The sequence below is a fragment of the Cotesia glomerata genome, linkage group LG5 (genome assembly GCF_020080835.1).
Source record: "Cotesia glomerata isolate CgM1 linkage group LG5, MPM_Cglom_v2.3, whole genome shotgun sequence".
NCBI lineage: Eukaryota > Metazoa > Arthropoda > Insecta > Hymenoptera > Braconidae > Cotesia > Cotesia glomerata.
The window spans coordinates 6139850-6156025 of record NC_058162.1 but is presented as its reverse complement, the minus strand read 5'-3'; the positions used below and the strand labels follow the sequence as shown (position 1 = coordinate 6156025).

The 16176-nt window shown below is 29.6% G+C and overlaps 1 protein-coding gene across 11 annotated transcripts in view; it reads right to left on the bottom strand.

Annotated features, from left to right (window-relative positions):
- The window catches only part of LOC123265976 (sex determination protein fruitless), a 40119-nt gene extending 24338 nt beyond the window's left edge, over nt 1-15781 (bottom strand). Inside the window, exons 1-4 of one of the 11 annotated variants that reach the window (XM_044729984.1) lie at nt 14647-14849; nt 5305-5834; nt 3761-4352; nt 1302-1481 (exon numbers count right to left, since the gene is read on the bottom strand). In XM_044729984.1, the coding sequence (XP_044585919.1) occupies nt 1302-1481; nt 3761-4303 (723 nt within the window). In that variant the 5' untranslated portion in view covers nt 4304-4352; nt 5305-5834; nt 14647-14849. The other 10 variants (XM_044729981.1, XM_044729983.1, XM_044729979.1 and 7 more) reach the window with 10 other exon arrangements.
- Nucleotides 15782-16176: the final 395 nt, after the last annotated feature.

Sequence of the window (16176 nt, the reverse complement as noted above, 5' to 3'; positions counted from 1 at the left end):
TATTAACCGAGTCGTACTTCAACCACGGATAACTATCCAGCCAAGTTGGTTTGAATTTACCGAGTTTTCTCGCGGCATGCAGACCGCCCGGACGCTGATTGTGAGCATGACTATGATTATGATGATCACTAGTCATATTACTGCACAAGGTCGATTGTATAACAGATATACCTTGTCGCGTATTAATATTTGTGCTCGGTCTCGCACTTTCATTAACACTGAACGCTAAAAAGGTAGTTTTTAAATTAGTATTATTGCTACTGGGGGCATAAATATTTTTGTTAGCGATTTCAAGCGAATTATACGAGTCAGTAAGACTAGTGTTAATCATACTGGCCATTGGCCTATCAAGAGTTTCCCCGGTATAAGTGTCAGGTGAAGCGATTTGCCGAGATGATGACGCGGGAGTGTCAATCACTGACAGAGAGCCACATCCAGATATCAGTTTCCTATCGCGAGACATTTGATAAGAGACTGACATGGCCAATTGATCATCCACATTATTTACATTTTCCACGACTCCAGTTTCGTCTCTCTGCGCACCGGCTCTTTGGTGAAACCACTCCACATTTGTCTGTCAACAGAGAAGGAAAGGATATGTGCTTTAATAACACACATCTATGGATTTTAATCTCATCGCTTTATTTTTAGAGCCAATTTTTTTTTTTTTTTTTTTCAATCCCTTCCTTCCCATGTGACCAAAAATTTTTGCGCTGGATTAAATCTATATATTTTAATATAAGTAATAATAATAATAATAATAATAATAATAATAATAATAATAATAATAAAAGTATATGAATTGAATACAAATGACAAAATGATGATAATTATATTCAGGGCCAAACACAGTCGAAAAAGCAGACGTAACGATAAAAAATAAATTTATGCATGAAGAAGTTTCGCACTCGTACCTCTTGTATATATATATATAAATATATTCGATATATGTGTATTCGCGATGTGCAAAAAAATAAATAAAAAAAAATAAGTGGTCGCGGGGTCGGGCGTAGTAGCACAACCTTTTCGAATGCTTACACAATCACGTCATGCGTCGATGACTGAGTTTAACATTTATATTATTTTTTTTTTATTGACGAGTATTTTATTAGCAAACCTAGCGAGTACGGTAGCACTTGGAAGACTTTATTAATAACAATAATGGTAGTAATAATAATAGTAAGGATAAAAATGGGAATGAGGAAAACAGCATGCGCAGAATAATTTAAATTAACAAGCTTCCGGAAAAAGAAAAGATTGAAAATGTTAAGAGATAACGTAAGAGCTGGATTGGCACTCACGGGTAGAGAAATGTTGTCGTGGAAGTCAGGCATGTGGTGATCGAGTTCCTGCTTGATTGTTGTTTGTGCCTGAGATGACGGTGATATTGCTCGGCTTCCATCTTCTAAATCACCGCCCAGTGTATTGTTTGACTTTGGAATCACTGTAGGACTTGATTTGTAACTACATTGAGACGATGCCTGCAAATAATAAAGATAACATTTATCGTTAGTTGGTGTGTTTTTTTTTTTATTTTTAAACTACTAAACAAGTACGAGTATTTTATTACTGATATTTTTTCAGTACTGAGTTATCATTCAAAATTTTATTTATTTTAAACTAACAGAATTTTTATTTTTTATAAAATTTTTTTCAGCTTATTGAAATCAGATTTTTTTTTTTACATGTAAAATAGAGTATTATTTTTTTTTGACAATGTAGAAATTTAATATTCAAATTTTTTGAATTAATATATGTAGTTGAATTTTTATTTTTCATTTTTAAATTTTAATTTATGTAAAATTATTTTTTATTTCAATAAGAGAGAAGAAAAATTTTTTAAGGTATAAAAATTTACTCCAATTGACTTTAATTATTGAACTATTAAGAAATAAATCAATAGATATTTTAAAAATGATTAATTTATAATTCAAGTAAAAAATTGTAGTAAAATAACTAGAGCAGTATAAATGTATTTAAAATAAAATATTTAAGGACAGTTACAGCTGGTAAAAAAAATTTATGATAAAAAAAATAACTTGGTCCCATTTACAAGGACGTATTAAATGATTATTTGAAAAGCTGAGTAATCAAATATACACATATATCATACGTACGTTTAATACTTTGTAAAGAATAGTAAGTAAAAAAATTATTTTATTTTTTTCATTTTTCTTTTGTTAAATTGAGTTTTTTAACGAAAAAAAAAAAATAGTAAATACGATTCCGGAAAAGCTAGACAATATAAAATAAATATACGTGTGTGTATGCATGAATGATAAAGAGTAGAGTATAGTAACATTGTCTCGCTATTTTTTCAAGGACACCAAGTATTACAACTTGATATATACCGGAATAAAAATAATTATCCTGTATACAAGTGCGGCATTCACGCAAAATCTAAAGGAGCGAGAGAGAAATTTAGCTTCTATACTCCTGTGCTAAATATTTGCCAGAGAAAGGGACCCACGTTTTAAAAATCTAAAAAAAAGGCTTAAGACTTTTTTAAAATAACCATGTGACTCAACATACAAAGTATCCTAGCTGAGATCTAGGTCAAATAAAATACCTAGGACCTGGAGAAAGTTTTCGGTTCGTAAGGACATCGTCAAATTCTGGCTATCTTTAATCTAATAAAATACAAATATTATTTGTCATTTAAAACGTTAAATTAAAAAATAAAAAAATACTTTCAATATGTGTAATTAAATTCTAGCTTTTTTTTTCTATTTAACTAATTACTGTTGAGAGAATTTAATGAGAACACAATATAATAACGTGTAAAAAGATTAATTATCTTGTTATGAGACTAATTAAATAACAGATGTGTTATAGGGTTTTAGAGATTATAAATAAAATATGATATTTTAAATAATTATACTGCAATTAATGCTGTCTTATAAGCGGTATCAAGTGTACTAACTTAGTGCGTCATTATTAATTTTTTAGTTATTTTATTATTATTATTATTATTATTATTATTATTATTATTATTATTATTATTAGTACCATTCAATTTTTAATTTTATTCATGGAAAACATTTCACACCTGCATTGAATTTTAAATTTATTTTCAATCGTTTATCTGTTACGGAAGAAATACTGCGTACTTGACGGTATTTTTTTTTTAATGATTTTAGTACTTAAATAATAATTACTTGTCTCACTGATTACAATTAAATATAATATTTTAGACTTGCTTTCGTAACGCCCTTGGTTATTTTTAACGATAATTAGTCAGAAAGTAATTTATTAAATTGAGCTTTTGTCATAAATTAATTTAATGACACTTGGAATAATAAAACAACAAAAAGTCATTTCATGGTAATAATTATAATAATAATTTAAAATAATTCATTGATATTTAAATAGACATTAATTGAATTATGTAATAAATTTCATTAAAGAGTTTGAAAAAAAAATTTTTTTATCTGACAGTTATTTTTTTTTTAATTTGGAGTATAAATAATGATACTGAAGTTAACAGACATTGTTAATTTTTTTTTTTCAACTTTTATAAAAATTAAATTACTATGAAATATTTAAATTAAAAAATTATAAGTGAAAATTTTTTAAGAATTATTTTTTATAAAAATTGTCAAATGTCTGGTGACTTAATTTTTTTTTTAATTTTATAAAAATTAAATTACTATGAAATATTTAAATTAAAAAATTACAAGTGGAAATTTTTTATAAAAATTGTCAAACGTCTGGTGACTTTAGTATCATATAAAAATAAAAATAAAAATAAAATAATTACCTGAGAATCAGATAAGAAACGTTCACTAGGAGGTCCACCAGTCATCGAGACATCATAATTAGTTCCCGATACTTTTCTTTTCCTCTTCTCAGGATGTGGTTGTAGGTTAGGTGAGTCTGCATGCCTAGCGCTTGTCTGCGTTTGGTCAGGCTCTGGGGACGAGCTTTTGTCGTCGTTGTTCTTATTATTTACACTATTATCAGTGAGTCCACGTATCTGTAACGCCTCTGCCGTTTTTAAGAACATGGGCAGCAGATGCTGACTAACATTAACTTCGCCCTTGTACATAAAATGCAAAAGGGCTTTCATCTCCGTGTCATTGACATCCTTGAGGAATATTATCGGGTGCGGATGGGTGTTTTGCAGGAATATATTTTCAAAGTACGGGCTACATGCCGAAAGTATTGTCTGATGTGCCTTGAACGTTTCACCAACACACGCTAATGTAACATCACATAGAGCTTCTCGAGCCAACAGAGAACTTAATACGTCCGTTAAATTCGCTGGATGATTGTTCCACCGTAGGCAATACTGCTGGTCCATCTTGTCTATCTCCAATCCCGACCCTACAACCAAATCAACTCAGCACTTGCTAATAATAAAATAAACACTTTACTTATTTATATACATATATATATATCTATCTATCTATCTATCTATATATATGCACATATATATCTACCTATCCATATACATACATGTAAGTACTTATATATAGACAGATATATATTTATATTTATATATATCTATATATTTATATATTCAATCATACATATATATCTGCACCCGCGTTAAACTTCACTCGAATTTTAATTATTTTTTTTTTTTCTATTTAAATAACTATTTTTTTTTTTATTAATTAAAACAATTTAATTTTTTGATCACAAATGAAAAAAATAAAAAAAAAAAATAATAATAATTTTTATTTAAAACACAAATGATCCAGCTGTAGAGTATTTAGTTAGTTATTACACGACACCTAGACCAACACAACGTTCTCTACGCTTCTGCAAATGTGCCACATTGCAGTATAACTGTAAAACCCTTCAGGGTTCACGAGACACTACTATTCTATTTAAAAACATCTATTCGCATAACCTACGTCGATTATTTAAAGGCCGTAACAGATATCCTTAACATGGACACGATTATCCGATATTAAAAAAAAATATATTTATTATAAATGTGTACCTGGAGATGGACGATTAAAATAACTGTAAAAAGTTGAAAAAAAAAAAAAAAAAAAAAAAACCTAATGTTTTTGAGAATGTCAATATTCGCGATGCTTAGGCGCCATTGTGAAGAACACGAGACACAATTACGGCAACTGGAGATTTTAATTTTTTTTTCTTCAACTCGATTGCTGTTTTATTTTATTTTATTTAATATATTACGATTTATTTATTTACGGAGGTTATTTTTTTGTTTTAGGTAACTGTCGCGTGAGAGTTGGATATCTCGAGGGCGATAAATAGTTATTTAGGATGGGCGTAATTTATTTTGTGAAAAATAATGAAATGTTGTTATGGACGTAGACTACTCACCTTTTGCAAACTTTTTGCCATTACAACAACGCCACACGACCCTTAAACGTCCACTGCTGCCATACCACCAATACAATAATAATGTAATGCCACACAGTGCCTACGGCCTTATTTTTAAAATACGTCCTGACCTTCGTGCATCTGCCGTCGCGAGTTATGGCGGTAATGATCAACTACTCGTTTACTTTCACTGTATCATTTTGTACAGTCTAGTGCTACTGTTGTATATCTATATACATCGATTGATAGAAATATTACTCTGAGGATTTAGGTTCTGTGTAGTGGCCCTACTATTAATCGCTAGCTCCTGGTTCGCCGGCGAATTCACGCGGGAAGTTCAAACGCCACGTGCCCAGTCACAACACTATCGATTTTTTTTACTCAGACTGTTATGCTTTTCTCTGGCTACTTTTGCCTATCTTTTCTTCTTCGTAAATTTTTTACAGTAATAATAATCAATTATTATTATTACTTCCATCTTTATAGAGGCTTAAAGTCCCAATTTTCAATCATTTTTCACTGTTTTAACTCTAAAATAATTGTTTTTTATTCTAGCGGCAATTTTATATAATTACGCTTTATAAATTTTATTTATGTTAATAAATTTACATAAAACACAGTAAAAAATTTTTCGTCATTGGGTAAAGTGTAAAAATGTTTATGTAGAATTTAACATTTTAGTATGTTGATTCAACACAAATTGTGTAAAAAAAGTCATCAACACAAATTTTTGTGTTAAATTTGATGAAAAATTTTTTACTGTGAAGTTTTCAGATTTTTTTATAAAAAATTTTTTATTTTCTTCTAAAGTTTTGTAAAACATTTAACGAGCGCAAGACTTTTTTTTCTGTTTTAAGTTGAAAGGTTTTAAATTTGTTTTTAGTTTAATCGTTAATTTATTTCCAGTTTATCAGACAGCTTAATTAAATTCAAGCTTAGCTAATTTACCACAAATAATTACAAGCATTAAATTTCAAAAGCTTTTAATTAATTTAAACTGTATTTTCTCAAGGAATTCTTATTTTTTCTTTAATTTCTATTTAATTTTTTGAAATTTTTATTAATACTTTTCAAAATTAAATATAATTTTTTTTAATTCAAGTGTAATTTAGTTTTGTCAGATATTTTAATAAAAATTTAACTGTTTTTTATTATAATTCAACTTTTGAGTAAAAAATAATTCATTTTTTCTATTAAAAAACTAGAAACAAATTTTACATTATTAATTAAAAAATCTTTTAATATTTTTTTTACAATTTTTAAGTCCAAAAATCTAACATGACCCTTTATTTATTAATTTTGTAATTTTTTTTTTACTTTTAAAACTTTATTTCACAAAAATCTTTATTTTTTGAATGAATTTCAACAAGTAAAAATTTTTTCAAATATAATAAAAGTTTTTTTTACGGTAAATATAAGTTTCTTTTGAAAAAGTTACTTTTTTTGATTTAAAACAAATTTTTTAAGCCTTATTAAAAAAAAAGTCGTAAGGTCTTAAGTAATAGTATATTACGCACCTAGGGAGGAAAGTAAGACATTTCAACCCGCGCAATATTGTCACCCGAGCCGAAGGCGAGGGTGACAAAAGCGCGGGTTGAGATGTCCTACTATCCTCCCGTGGTGCGTATACGATTTTTTATCAGACCAGGATCGAAAGTTCGATTAAAATCTAAATAATAAAGTTAGATGTTGAATCAGGTTAGTTATCATTAGTGCGCATGCTTCGATTTCTTAAATTTGATGTTTAGTTTTCTTGACTACGTAACTAGGCATTAAGTTGTTTATTTATTTATTTATAAAAATTTGCAAACATATTAGCCGATCGCGATAATATAAACTTACATTTGCAATTACAACCAGAGTGTAAATTCGTGAAACTTAATAAAGTATTTAAATAAAATGAGTTCTGATGAATCGAGAGCTGAATTGAGTGAAGAAGAAATAATAAAAAATTTGGATGAAGCGGCAAAATAAATTAGCAATAATTTGTTGCCCGAAAAATCAAAAGCTCGGTATAACTTGTGTTATCAAGAATTTTTATTGTGGCAAAGAAAAAAGAAAACCGATTCTTTCAATGAAAATGTGTTGTTAGTTTATTTTCACGAACTATCGAAGACTTTGAAGCCGCCAACGTTGTGGAGCCGATGGTCCATACTGAGAACTACTTTAAATCTAAGAAATGGGATTGATATCAATAACTATCATAATTTAAAAGTTTTCATCAAAAATTGTGCCAAAGGGTACCACTCTAAAAAGGCTCGTGTTCTGACATTAAGTCAAGTGAACAAATTTCTCAATAAGTCTGATGATTTGAATAATCTAGCTAATAAAGTAAATAAAATATGTACAATTAACTATAATATATAAAATACATGCAATTTTTTAAATTAATATTAACAATTATTATTTACAGGTTATCTTGACATTTGGAGTCTTGGGCGCACTCAGAACCAGTGAAATATGTAATCTGAATATTCAGGATGTTGAAGATACTGGAAGTCAAATGATAGTTACAATCAACGACAACAAAAATTGCTACCCTCGTAATTTTGTTATTGGAATAGAATACTACGGTCATGTAAAGAAATATATTTCTTTGCGGCCAGATGATTTTGATAGTAGACGTTTTTTCTTTTCTTATCATTCGGGAAAAGGTAAGCGCCAAATTATCGGGAAAAATAAAATAAGCGAAGTGCCGAGTATTTGGAGCTAGAACATCTGGAAGCCTACACCGGTCATTGTTTTCGGTGTACAGCGGCAACGTTACTGGCAAATTCTGGTGCAAATTTAACAGCAGTAAAACAGTTGGGTGAATGGTGATCCAGTACTGTAGCAGAAGGTTATATTGAACATTCTTTAGCAAACCGACGACAAATCTACCAACAAATAATTTCTTCTCACCAAGAAATTTCACCTAGTTCTACTTCCAATTGTCAAGTTCCATCTGCTACTATCACCAACGAAGCTCCATCTACCTCCACTGCCAATCAAAACAATCCAAAAACAAACTTGAATGATGATGGTATGCCCGTAGAAAATTTCTTAAAGCCTGATTCCGATGATGATCTTTTTTTTGAAGCTCATTTGGATGATAATTTTGATAGTAATAAAAATTGAAATCCATCTGCGATTACTGAAACTGATGATCCTGTTCCAAAATCTACAGAAATTATTAATACATCTGAGCATAAATCAGTTCCAAAAGTGGATTCAACTCAGAAAAGAAAGTTGAATGAAATTCGCAAAACAGCTTGTGCTGAACGCTTCAAAAAACTTAAAAAATTTCAGGCTGACTCAAAACCATCTGTGACAGAAAAATTAAAAAATGATGAAGTAGACTCCATGACAGTAAATTCTTCATTCGTAAAAATCGAAAATTGTACTATTGGACACTTGACGATTTATAAGAATCAATGCAACTGCGACAAGATAAATAATCCTTAATTTCTATAACTATCTATAGATATTGTGTAAAAAATATTGTGTTAAATACGGTCAACACAAAATAAGTGTTAAAATTTAACACACTTGTGTGTTAAAACAACACAAAGTGCGTTGAATTTTAACACTAATTTTGTGTTGACCGTATTTAACACAGAAATTGTGTTGATTTTACACAATATTTTTGACTGTGATAAGTTTGTTTATCGTTACTATCCTTGATTAAGAAACAGTATTGAGACAAAGAAAAAAGTAATGAAAAGTATTGGTTTTTTAATCAATCCAATACTTTTTTCTTTGTCTCAATACGTTTTTTTTATTCAGGGATTTGTCATTAATGTTATTTATTAATTAATTTCAATTAAATGCTGTAATAAAATATTTTTGTAATAAAATCAAAATGAGTTACCAGCCTAAAAAAGTTGGAGTGTTAACTTTAAGTCAAGTGAAAGATTTTCTCAATCAAGCTGATGATTTGACTAACTTAGCGAATAAAGTAAGTACATATTTACAATTTAATATAATAAATAAAGTTTGTACAATTTTTTGAATTATTATTTACAATTTAATATAATAAATAAAGTTTGTAGAATTTTTAAAATTTTTATTACAGGTTATCCTGATATTTGGAGTCTGATTTTATCGATCAAGGATAGTACGATATCATTCACAAGTATATTTCTTTGCGGCTAAAAGACTTTAATGACCAACATTTTTTTGTGACTTATAATATGGGCCAATGTAAGTCCCAAGTTATTGGAAAAAGAAAAATCGCTGAAGTGCCGAAGATAGTTGCTGAGTTTTTGCAGCTAGAACTTTCAGAAACCTACAGTGGTCATTCTTTTCGGCGATCAGCGGCCACAATAATTCAAAATTATGGTGGAAATTATTAGAAAATCAACGTTCAGTCTACACAAAAAGTATTTTCACTTTTACCAATTAAACAGTTCCAAAAATTAATTCAAGAAGAAAAATCAAATCGAAAAATATTTTTAAATTCTAAATAAGGTAAAAGCCCCAATTATTGACGCTATAAGAGACAAAGTTATGATTTCATTTTTTTTAAGCAATCAAATATAAATATCGATGAATTTTGTTTGTGGTAATGTCTTCAGTAATGTTTTAACTAATCAATTTCTTTTTTTAAAATGATAATCAGTGATATTTACTAATTAATTTTAAATAATTAAATATATGATCTGGATACACCAATTATTGACGGGTTAAAAAACTGATTGATCTAATTATTGACGTACCGTAACCCCAATTATTGACGCCCCTACTGCACATGCGTCGAATCATTTGGTTATATTGTTATTTATCAAAAACTTGATATAAAGTAATCAATATTATTAAAGTTAATTAATAATAATTTCTATGAATGAATAATTATTATGAAAAATATAGCAATTTATTTAAAAACTTATTTAACACTAAAACACGCCGAGTTATTTGACAGTTAAAAGCCTTGAATATAATCGCGTATATAACGTATTTTATACTTAAAAAGGCGTCATAGCGCTGTCGACTGGCTGTCAATATGGGATTCACCATAAAAATTATGAACTAGTTATTGACTCCCATTATTTAAATATCATAAAGCATACAATTAATTTCGATTATTTAATTTTATAAATATTTCATATATTGTTAATTAAAAAAAAAAATAGATCATATAATTACATGAAAAAATTAATTTAAACTCGGCAGTTAAAAAAAATGCTTTTCTAATCAAAGTTGTTAAGAAAATAGACGCTCGTAAGGGGGCGTCCATAAATTACGTGAGGCATTTTTGAGAATTTTTTAACCCCCCCTCCCCCCTTGATAAGATTTCGTAAGATTTTCCTCAACTCCCTCCCCCCTCCCCTAATCTCACGCGAGATTATTCAAAATTTATGTTTTGGCTGTAAACGGGTTGGACTATTGAGAAAAAAAGTGCCATTCGGCTACACCCGACATGGATAGGTAGATTTCTTGTTTGAATATTGAAAAAAACACGTTATTAAAATGCCGTAATGTCCTAAAATTTATTTTTTATTATATTTTTGCAAATAACGATATGAGACTGACTACAGCAAATAGATATTTAAAGACATCTACCTAAAAAATAGGATTTTTTACATATAAAAGTCATTTGATGATAAAAGCTAAAATTTAATTTATTATTGATTTTTTTTGAATTTTCTCAACTACGAAATAAATTGAAAAAAGTATTAAAAGTCGACGAACAATAGTTTAAATTGAAGATAATTAAACATATTATAACAAAATTGTATTAAAATTACGACATGAGACCGGCTACCACCGATAGATTTCTAAAGAAATCTATACCTAAAAAATTAGTGAATCCTATCGATCAATAATCAAATTAAACAATAGAGCGCTACTTTGCTGCTCTGCAGGGTTCAGACGAATACGACAAACACTATTGTGTCAAATTTGGCCATATTTTATTATAGAAATACTTTTTCACGCAATTTTACACTGTTTTCTGCTAGAGAAAAAATTACGTGATATTTGTTAAGATCCCCCCCTTCCCCCTAAGTGAGATTTAGTAAGATTTAGCATGATCCACTCCCCCCCTAGAACACATCACGTAATTAATGGACGCCCCCTAAGCTGATTTGATGAACTGGTGCTAACTTTATTTTTTTTTAATAATTAATATTTAATATTTTGAACTGAATGTGATTTTTTTCAATTTTTTAATTAATTAGAATTTAATAAAAATTTATTTGATCGTTATTCCACTGATAGAAGGATTTGTTTATAGTTAAAAATATTTGTTAATATTTAACAAATCATTTATTAGAGATCACTTTTTAGTCCTTAACAAATATTTCTTAGTATTCAAAAAGATTTATTAATATTTAATAAATGAATATCAGATTTATTAAATACAAACAAATCATTTTAAATACTAAGAAATATTTATTTGATACTAAATATTGGTCTCTAATAAATGATTTGTTAATTATTAACAAATATTTTTTGATACAAATAAATCCTTCTATCAGTGCCTTATTACAGATAATTTAATATATTTAAAAATAATTTAGGGTGTCAATATTTAGACCCCCGTCAATAATTGGGGCTTTTACCTTATAGTTTCTAATTTATTTAATTATTCAAATTTATTTATCATTAGTAATTAATAATTAATATTGTTCACTATTAATTGAATTAATTAAATTACTGCATTAAATTACTGATTTTATATAAACTAGCAACCTTGCAGTCACTATGTGACTGTCGTGACTTATGAACTATAAATAAATAAAGTTTTGCTTTATTAAATAATAACTTTTGTTAAATTGCACTGTATTTTATTAACTATTGACATTTTTCAGGATATAAACTCATCCCGATGTTACATCAAGAGCTTTCATTTGAGTACCAACATGCATTTTCATATATACATATCAATCGAGAAGCTGAAAATTAATGTATTAAATTTTCCTTTGCACTATTAATTTTATTGCAAAATAAATCATTTTGAGGTTAATCTGCATTATAATGTATATTTTGACATTTAAAAGAAACGTGAATTTAGGTATTTGCCGAAAATTTGAAGCATGCGCACTAATTTATTTATTTATTTAGTCGGAAGGCAATGTAGCACTTTCCTCGCTCAAAATAGAATCGAAATACGAACTTTCGATCCAGGTATGATAAAAATATCTTTTTCTCACCTCCGGGCGGAAAGCGTCAATTTTCCTCCCGCTGCGCTAAACGAAAATGCCGCTTTCCGCCTCCGTCGAGGAGAAAAATAGTATACACACCACGGGCAGTAAATAAGAAAGCCTCAGATCACATGTTTATTGACCTCGGCTTCGCCTCGGACAACAATTACATGTGATCTGAGACATTTCTTATTTTACTGCCCTAGATGTGTAATATACTATTTTAACAACAAGAAAAAAAATATTTTAATTTCCGTGATTTTCTTCCTTGTTTATTTTTTTTTTTTTTTTTGTAAATAAGCGAAATATTTATCCGAGAAAATACTACCGCGTATAAATTATAAAACAGTGATCGAATAAAATAGCCTCAAAACGGTTGATACTTATTTATTTGACCCTATCGATCAATTAACTAATTCATAAGGCCTCTATATGCGACATTTTCAATATCTCATCAACATTTATGTGTCGTTATTTAAAATGAAGCAAAGCCTTATAAACTAGTTTAAATAAATGTAATTATATTCAATTGCCGCTCACTCAATAATTACTAATTACAATTACCAATTTATTTGATTAACATATATTTTCTCTCTTACAGGTTCCAGGTTATCGCAAAAATAAAAAAAAACAACCAATTTTCATGATCAAGGCAGGTATTTAAATGAAATAAAATAAGCAAAATTTATATTGACAAATCCTGCGTAAGTAATTGCTCGTTATCATAATAATACCGACGACAGGATGAATAAAATTAAAAAAAATTTTAATGTTCAGGCTTAGAAAACAACAACAACAATAATGACAATAACAATAATATGATACTCATCGCTATAAGCAAATCAATAGAACAAAAGCATTGATAAAACCGCGCCGGTCAATAACTATTTATAAATCCGACGAGGCATACATCAATGCGGCGATAAATTTAATAACCGATGAATTATTTTATGTGTGATGCGATATTTTAATCAAAGATGATGTATGACATGAAATAAAATGATATTAAAATATAATAAAGGGTTCAATAAAAACTAGAGTGATAAAATAGAACGTTTAATTGAATTTTGCGACAATGGATGAATGCGTTTTTGTTTTAGAAATTATTATCACTATTATTTTTTTATACAAAAGAGTTATGAACAAATATGTGCGTATAAAAGCAAGCGAGTACATAGACCCTATTTAAATTAGCACATAAATCGGAGAATGTAATAAAGTTGAAGCAACTGAATATAAATGTTGATGTATGATCGCTTGCAATCAAACGTTATTCGATGTATGAAATTTTCCGAGGAATAATGCCTCGAGTGTTTAATACCGAGTTTGCGATGGAATATAGCTAGTAGTATAAGTATGTATATCATATGTAGAGTTTAAAGAGCTTGGCTGGTATCATATCATATCAAATCATATGTGTATGCTGCAGAGAACACAGAAGGGAGGTATTATTGAGAGTACCCGGTTTTGATAGAGGGCGAGAACGGGAGAAGTGGAAAGAGCCCGAGCGAAGAGGGTGAGAGATTTAATGTGAGGATTAACAGATACAATTGGTTCAATGCACAGAGACCTAAAGTGCTCGCTTGGTTGAACATTAACAAATGATAATTAGCGAACATGATCGGTTTGTTCTCGACAAAATTAATTTTAGTCTCTAGCACTTGCACCCGATACTTGATTCGTTTATGTGTTGTTATGTTACCTGGATACTTCTGTGTTTATGGATACAAATCTGTTCACTGAGTTGAGATTTTACAAAGCTTTTGATCGTAACCTTTTTTTTTTTTTGTTAATCGTTACTATACTTTATTTAGTGAGTATTGATTCAAATGATTGTCTTTGCCGCAAAAAATAATGGAAAAATAGTTAATTGGTCAGTTCAAAGCACTGAGTAAATTAACCGTGGTATTGCTATTTTTGTCACTCTGTTTTCTTTGATAGATTGTTTTATAAAAATATAATACCGGATAAAAAAGGGCTCGATCGATTTTATTTAAAACCACAAAGAGATTATAAATTCCGGAGTTATCACCCGGGATTTTAATTGCGATACCACGCTTTTTTTTCTTATCAAAACTTATCCTAAAATTTTGCCAATTTTTAGCATTTAAATAATTTTATAATTTATCCTGAGAGAAAATATATATTTTTAATTTATTTAATAAATAATGATAATTGTTTCGAGTTTTGAATGGGATCTAGGACACGTGGATCCGACCTTGACCGTTGATTTTTAAGTGCAGTGGGAAAGCTGCGCATTCAGCGGTAATCGATAGAAATAACTTTCGGCTCACAGCTGATAAATGCTACCAAATTCAATACATATCGTTAAATCTTCAGGATGTCTTCAGGTTGATCTTCAGTTGTCGACTTTTATTTTATTTTGTTTTTATTTTTAAAAGGTACATCTCTATTATTATTATTATTATTATTATTATTATTATTATTATTATTATTATTATTATTATTATTATTATTATTATTATTATTATTATTATTATTATTATTATTATTATTATTATTATTATTATTATTATTATTTTAGTAACTATAGAGTTTTATTTTATACTTTTTATCTCTCAAGTTATTGACTGAAAGTACAAGTACAAAAGCTCTGTCGAACGTAAAAATAAAGTACAAAAAAGCAAATCCTTTGACATTATCAATAACCGTGACAGCTTTTACCGTTCAGCAAAATAAAAAAATTTCGATTTTTTTACAGCAAACAACCGTTTAAATATCAAATATCTTCATGGCGAATTTTTCTTTAAAGAAAAAAAAATTTACTTATTTTTTTATTGAAACAATCCAGTGGAATAAAAAATAATTTAATAAAAAACCGAGCCACATGCATCGGCCTGGTTGTTACCTGATTTATAAAAATTAGTGAACATGAAAATCTTGGTGGCCCGAAGATTGGGCCGAGAGCTTTCTGATGACCAGATTAGATGTCTTCAGGAGCCAGTCTGCTTAAGTCTTGTTGATAAATAAATATATATTTTTTGACAATATAAAAACGTTCACTAGAGTCCACGATTGAGAGCTTAAAGCTTCTAAAAGTTCACCGATCACTCAAGAAAGTACATTGTCAAAAAAAAAAAATAAAAAAGTGTCTTTAGTAAAATAATAACCACTGAATAAGAGAATGCACTCGGAGCAGTGATCGCGGTGATTCGCGGGCCGCGACTGAGGAAGGATTCAACTAAGTGCGATAGTACGAGGGTGTTTGTCGTCAACGAGTGTGGTGGTGATAACTCTAATATTAGTACGCAGCAGTACACAGAGCGAGTACATCCTCCCCAATGAGTGGATGATGCATGTGCGCGAGATTTTATGTCGACCACCTCCACTGGGTCGGAACCCCTTGCGGCGGCGCCCTCCGATTCCCTCAGAGCGGTTATGCACCGGTCGGACAATTGCGCCCTCTTGGTGCCTTCAATGCTATTTTATGCACTACCACCGACAGCGACTGGGTTTGTGCTCCCTACTCTCATCTGTGCGATGGGTGCTGACTCTCCCTCGCCTCCTCTTCCTCCTCCTGGAGCACGGAGGACACCACCACCGGGAAATGGGAAATGGGAAGCAGGAAAGAGTCGAGAGAGTTGACCGAATTTGAGGACGAGGACGGAGGATAACTGCAACGATGCGATGGAAAACCAGTTGGAAGCACCAGAGCATCACTACCTGAGCCAGAGAGTGCGTTCTGTTCCACACCCTTGCCGCTGTGGTTGTCGGTGGTAGCCTCGAT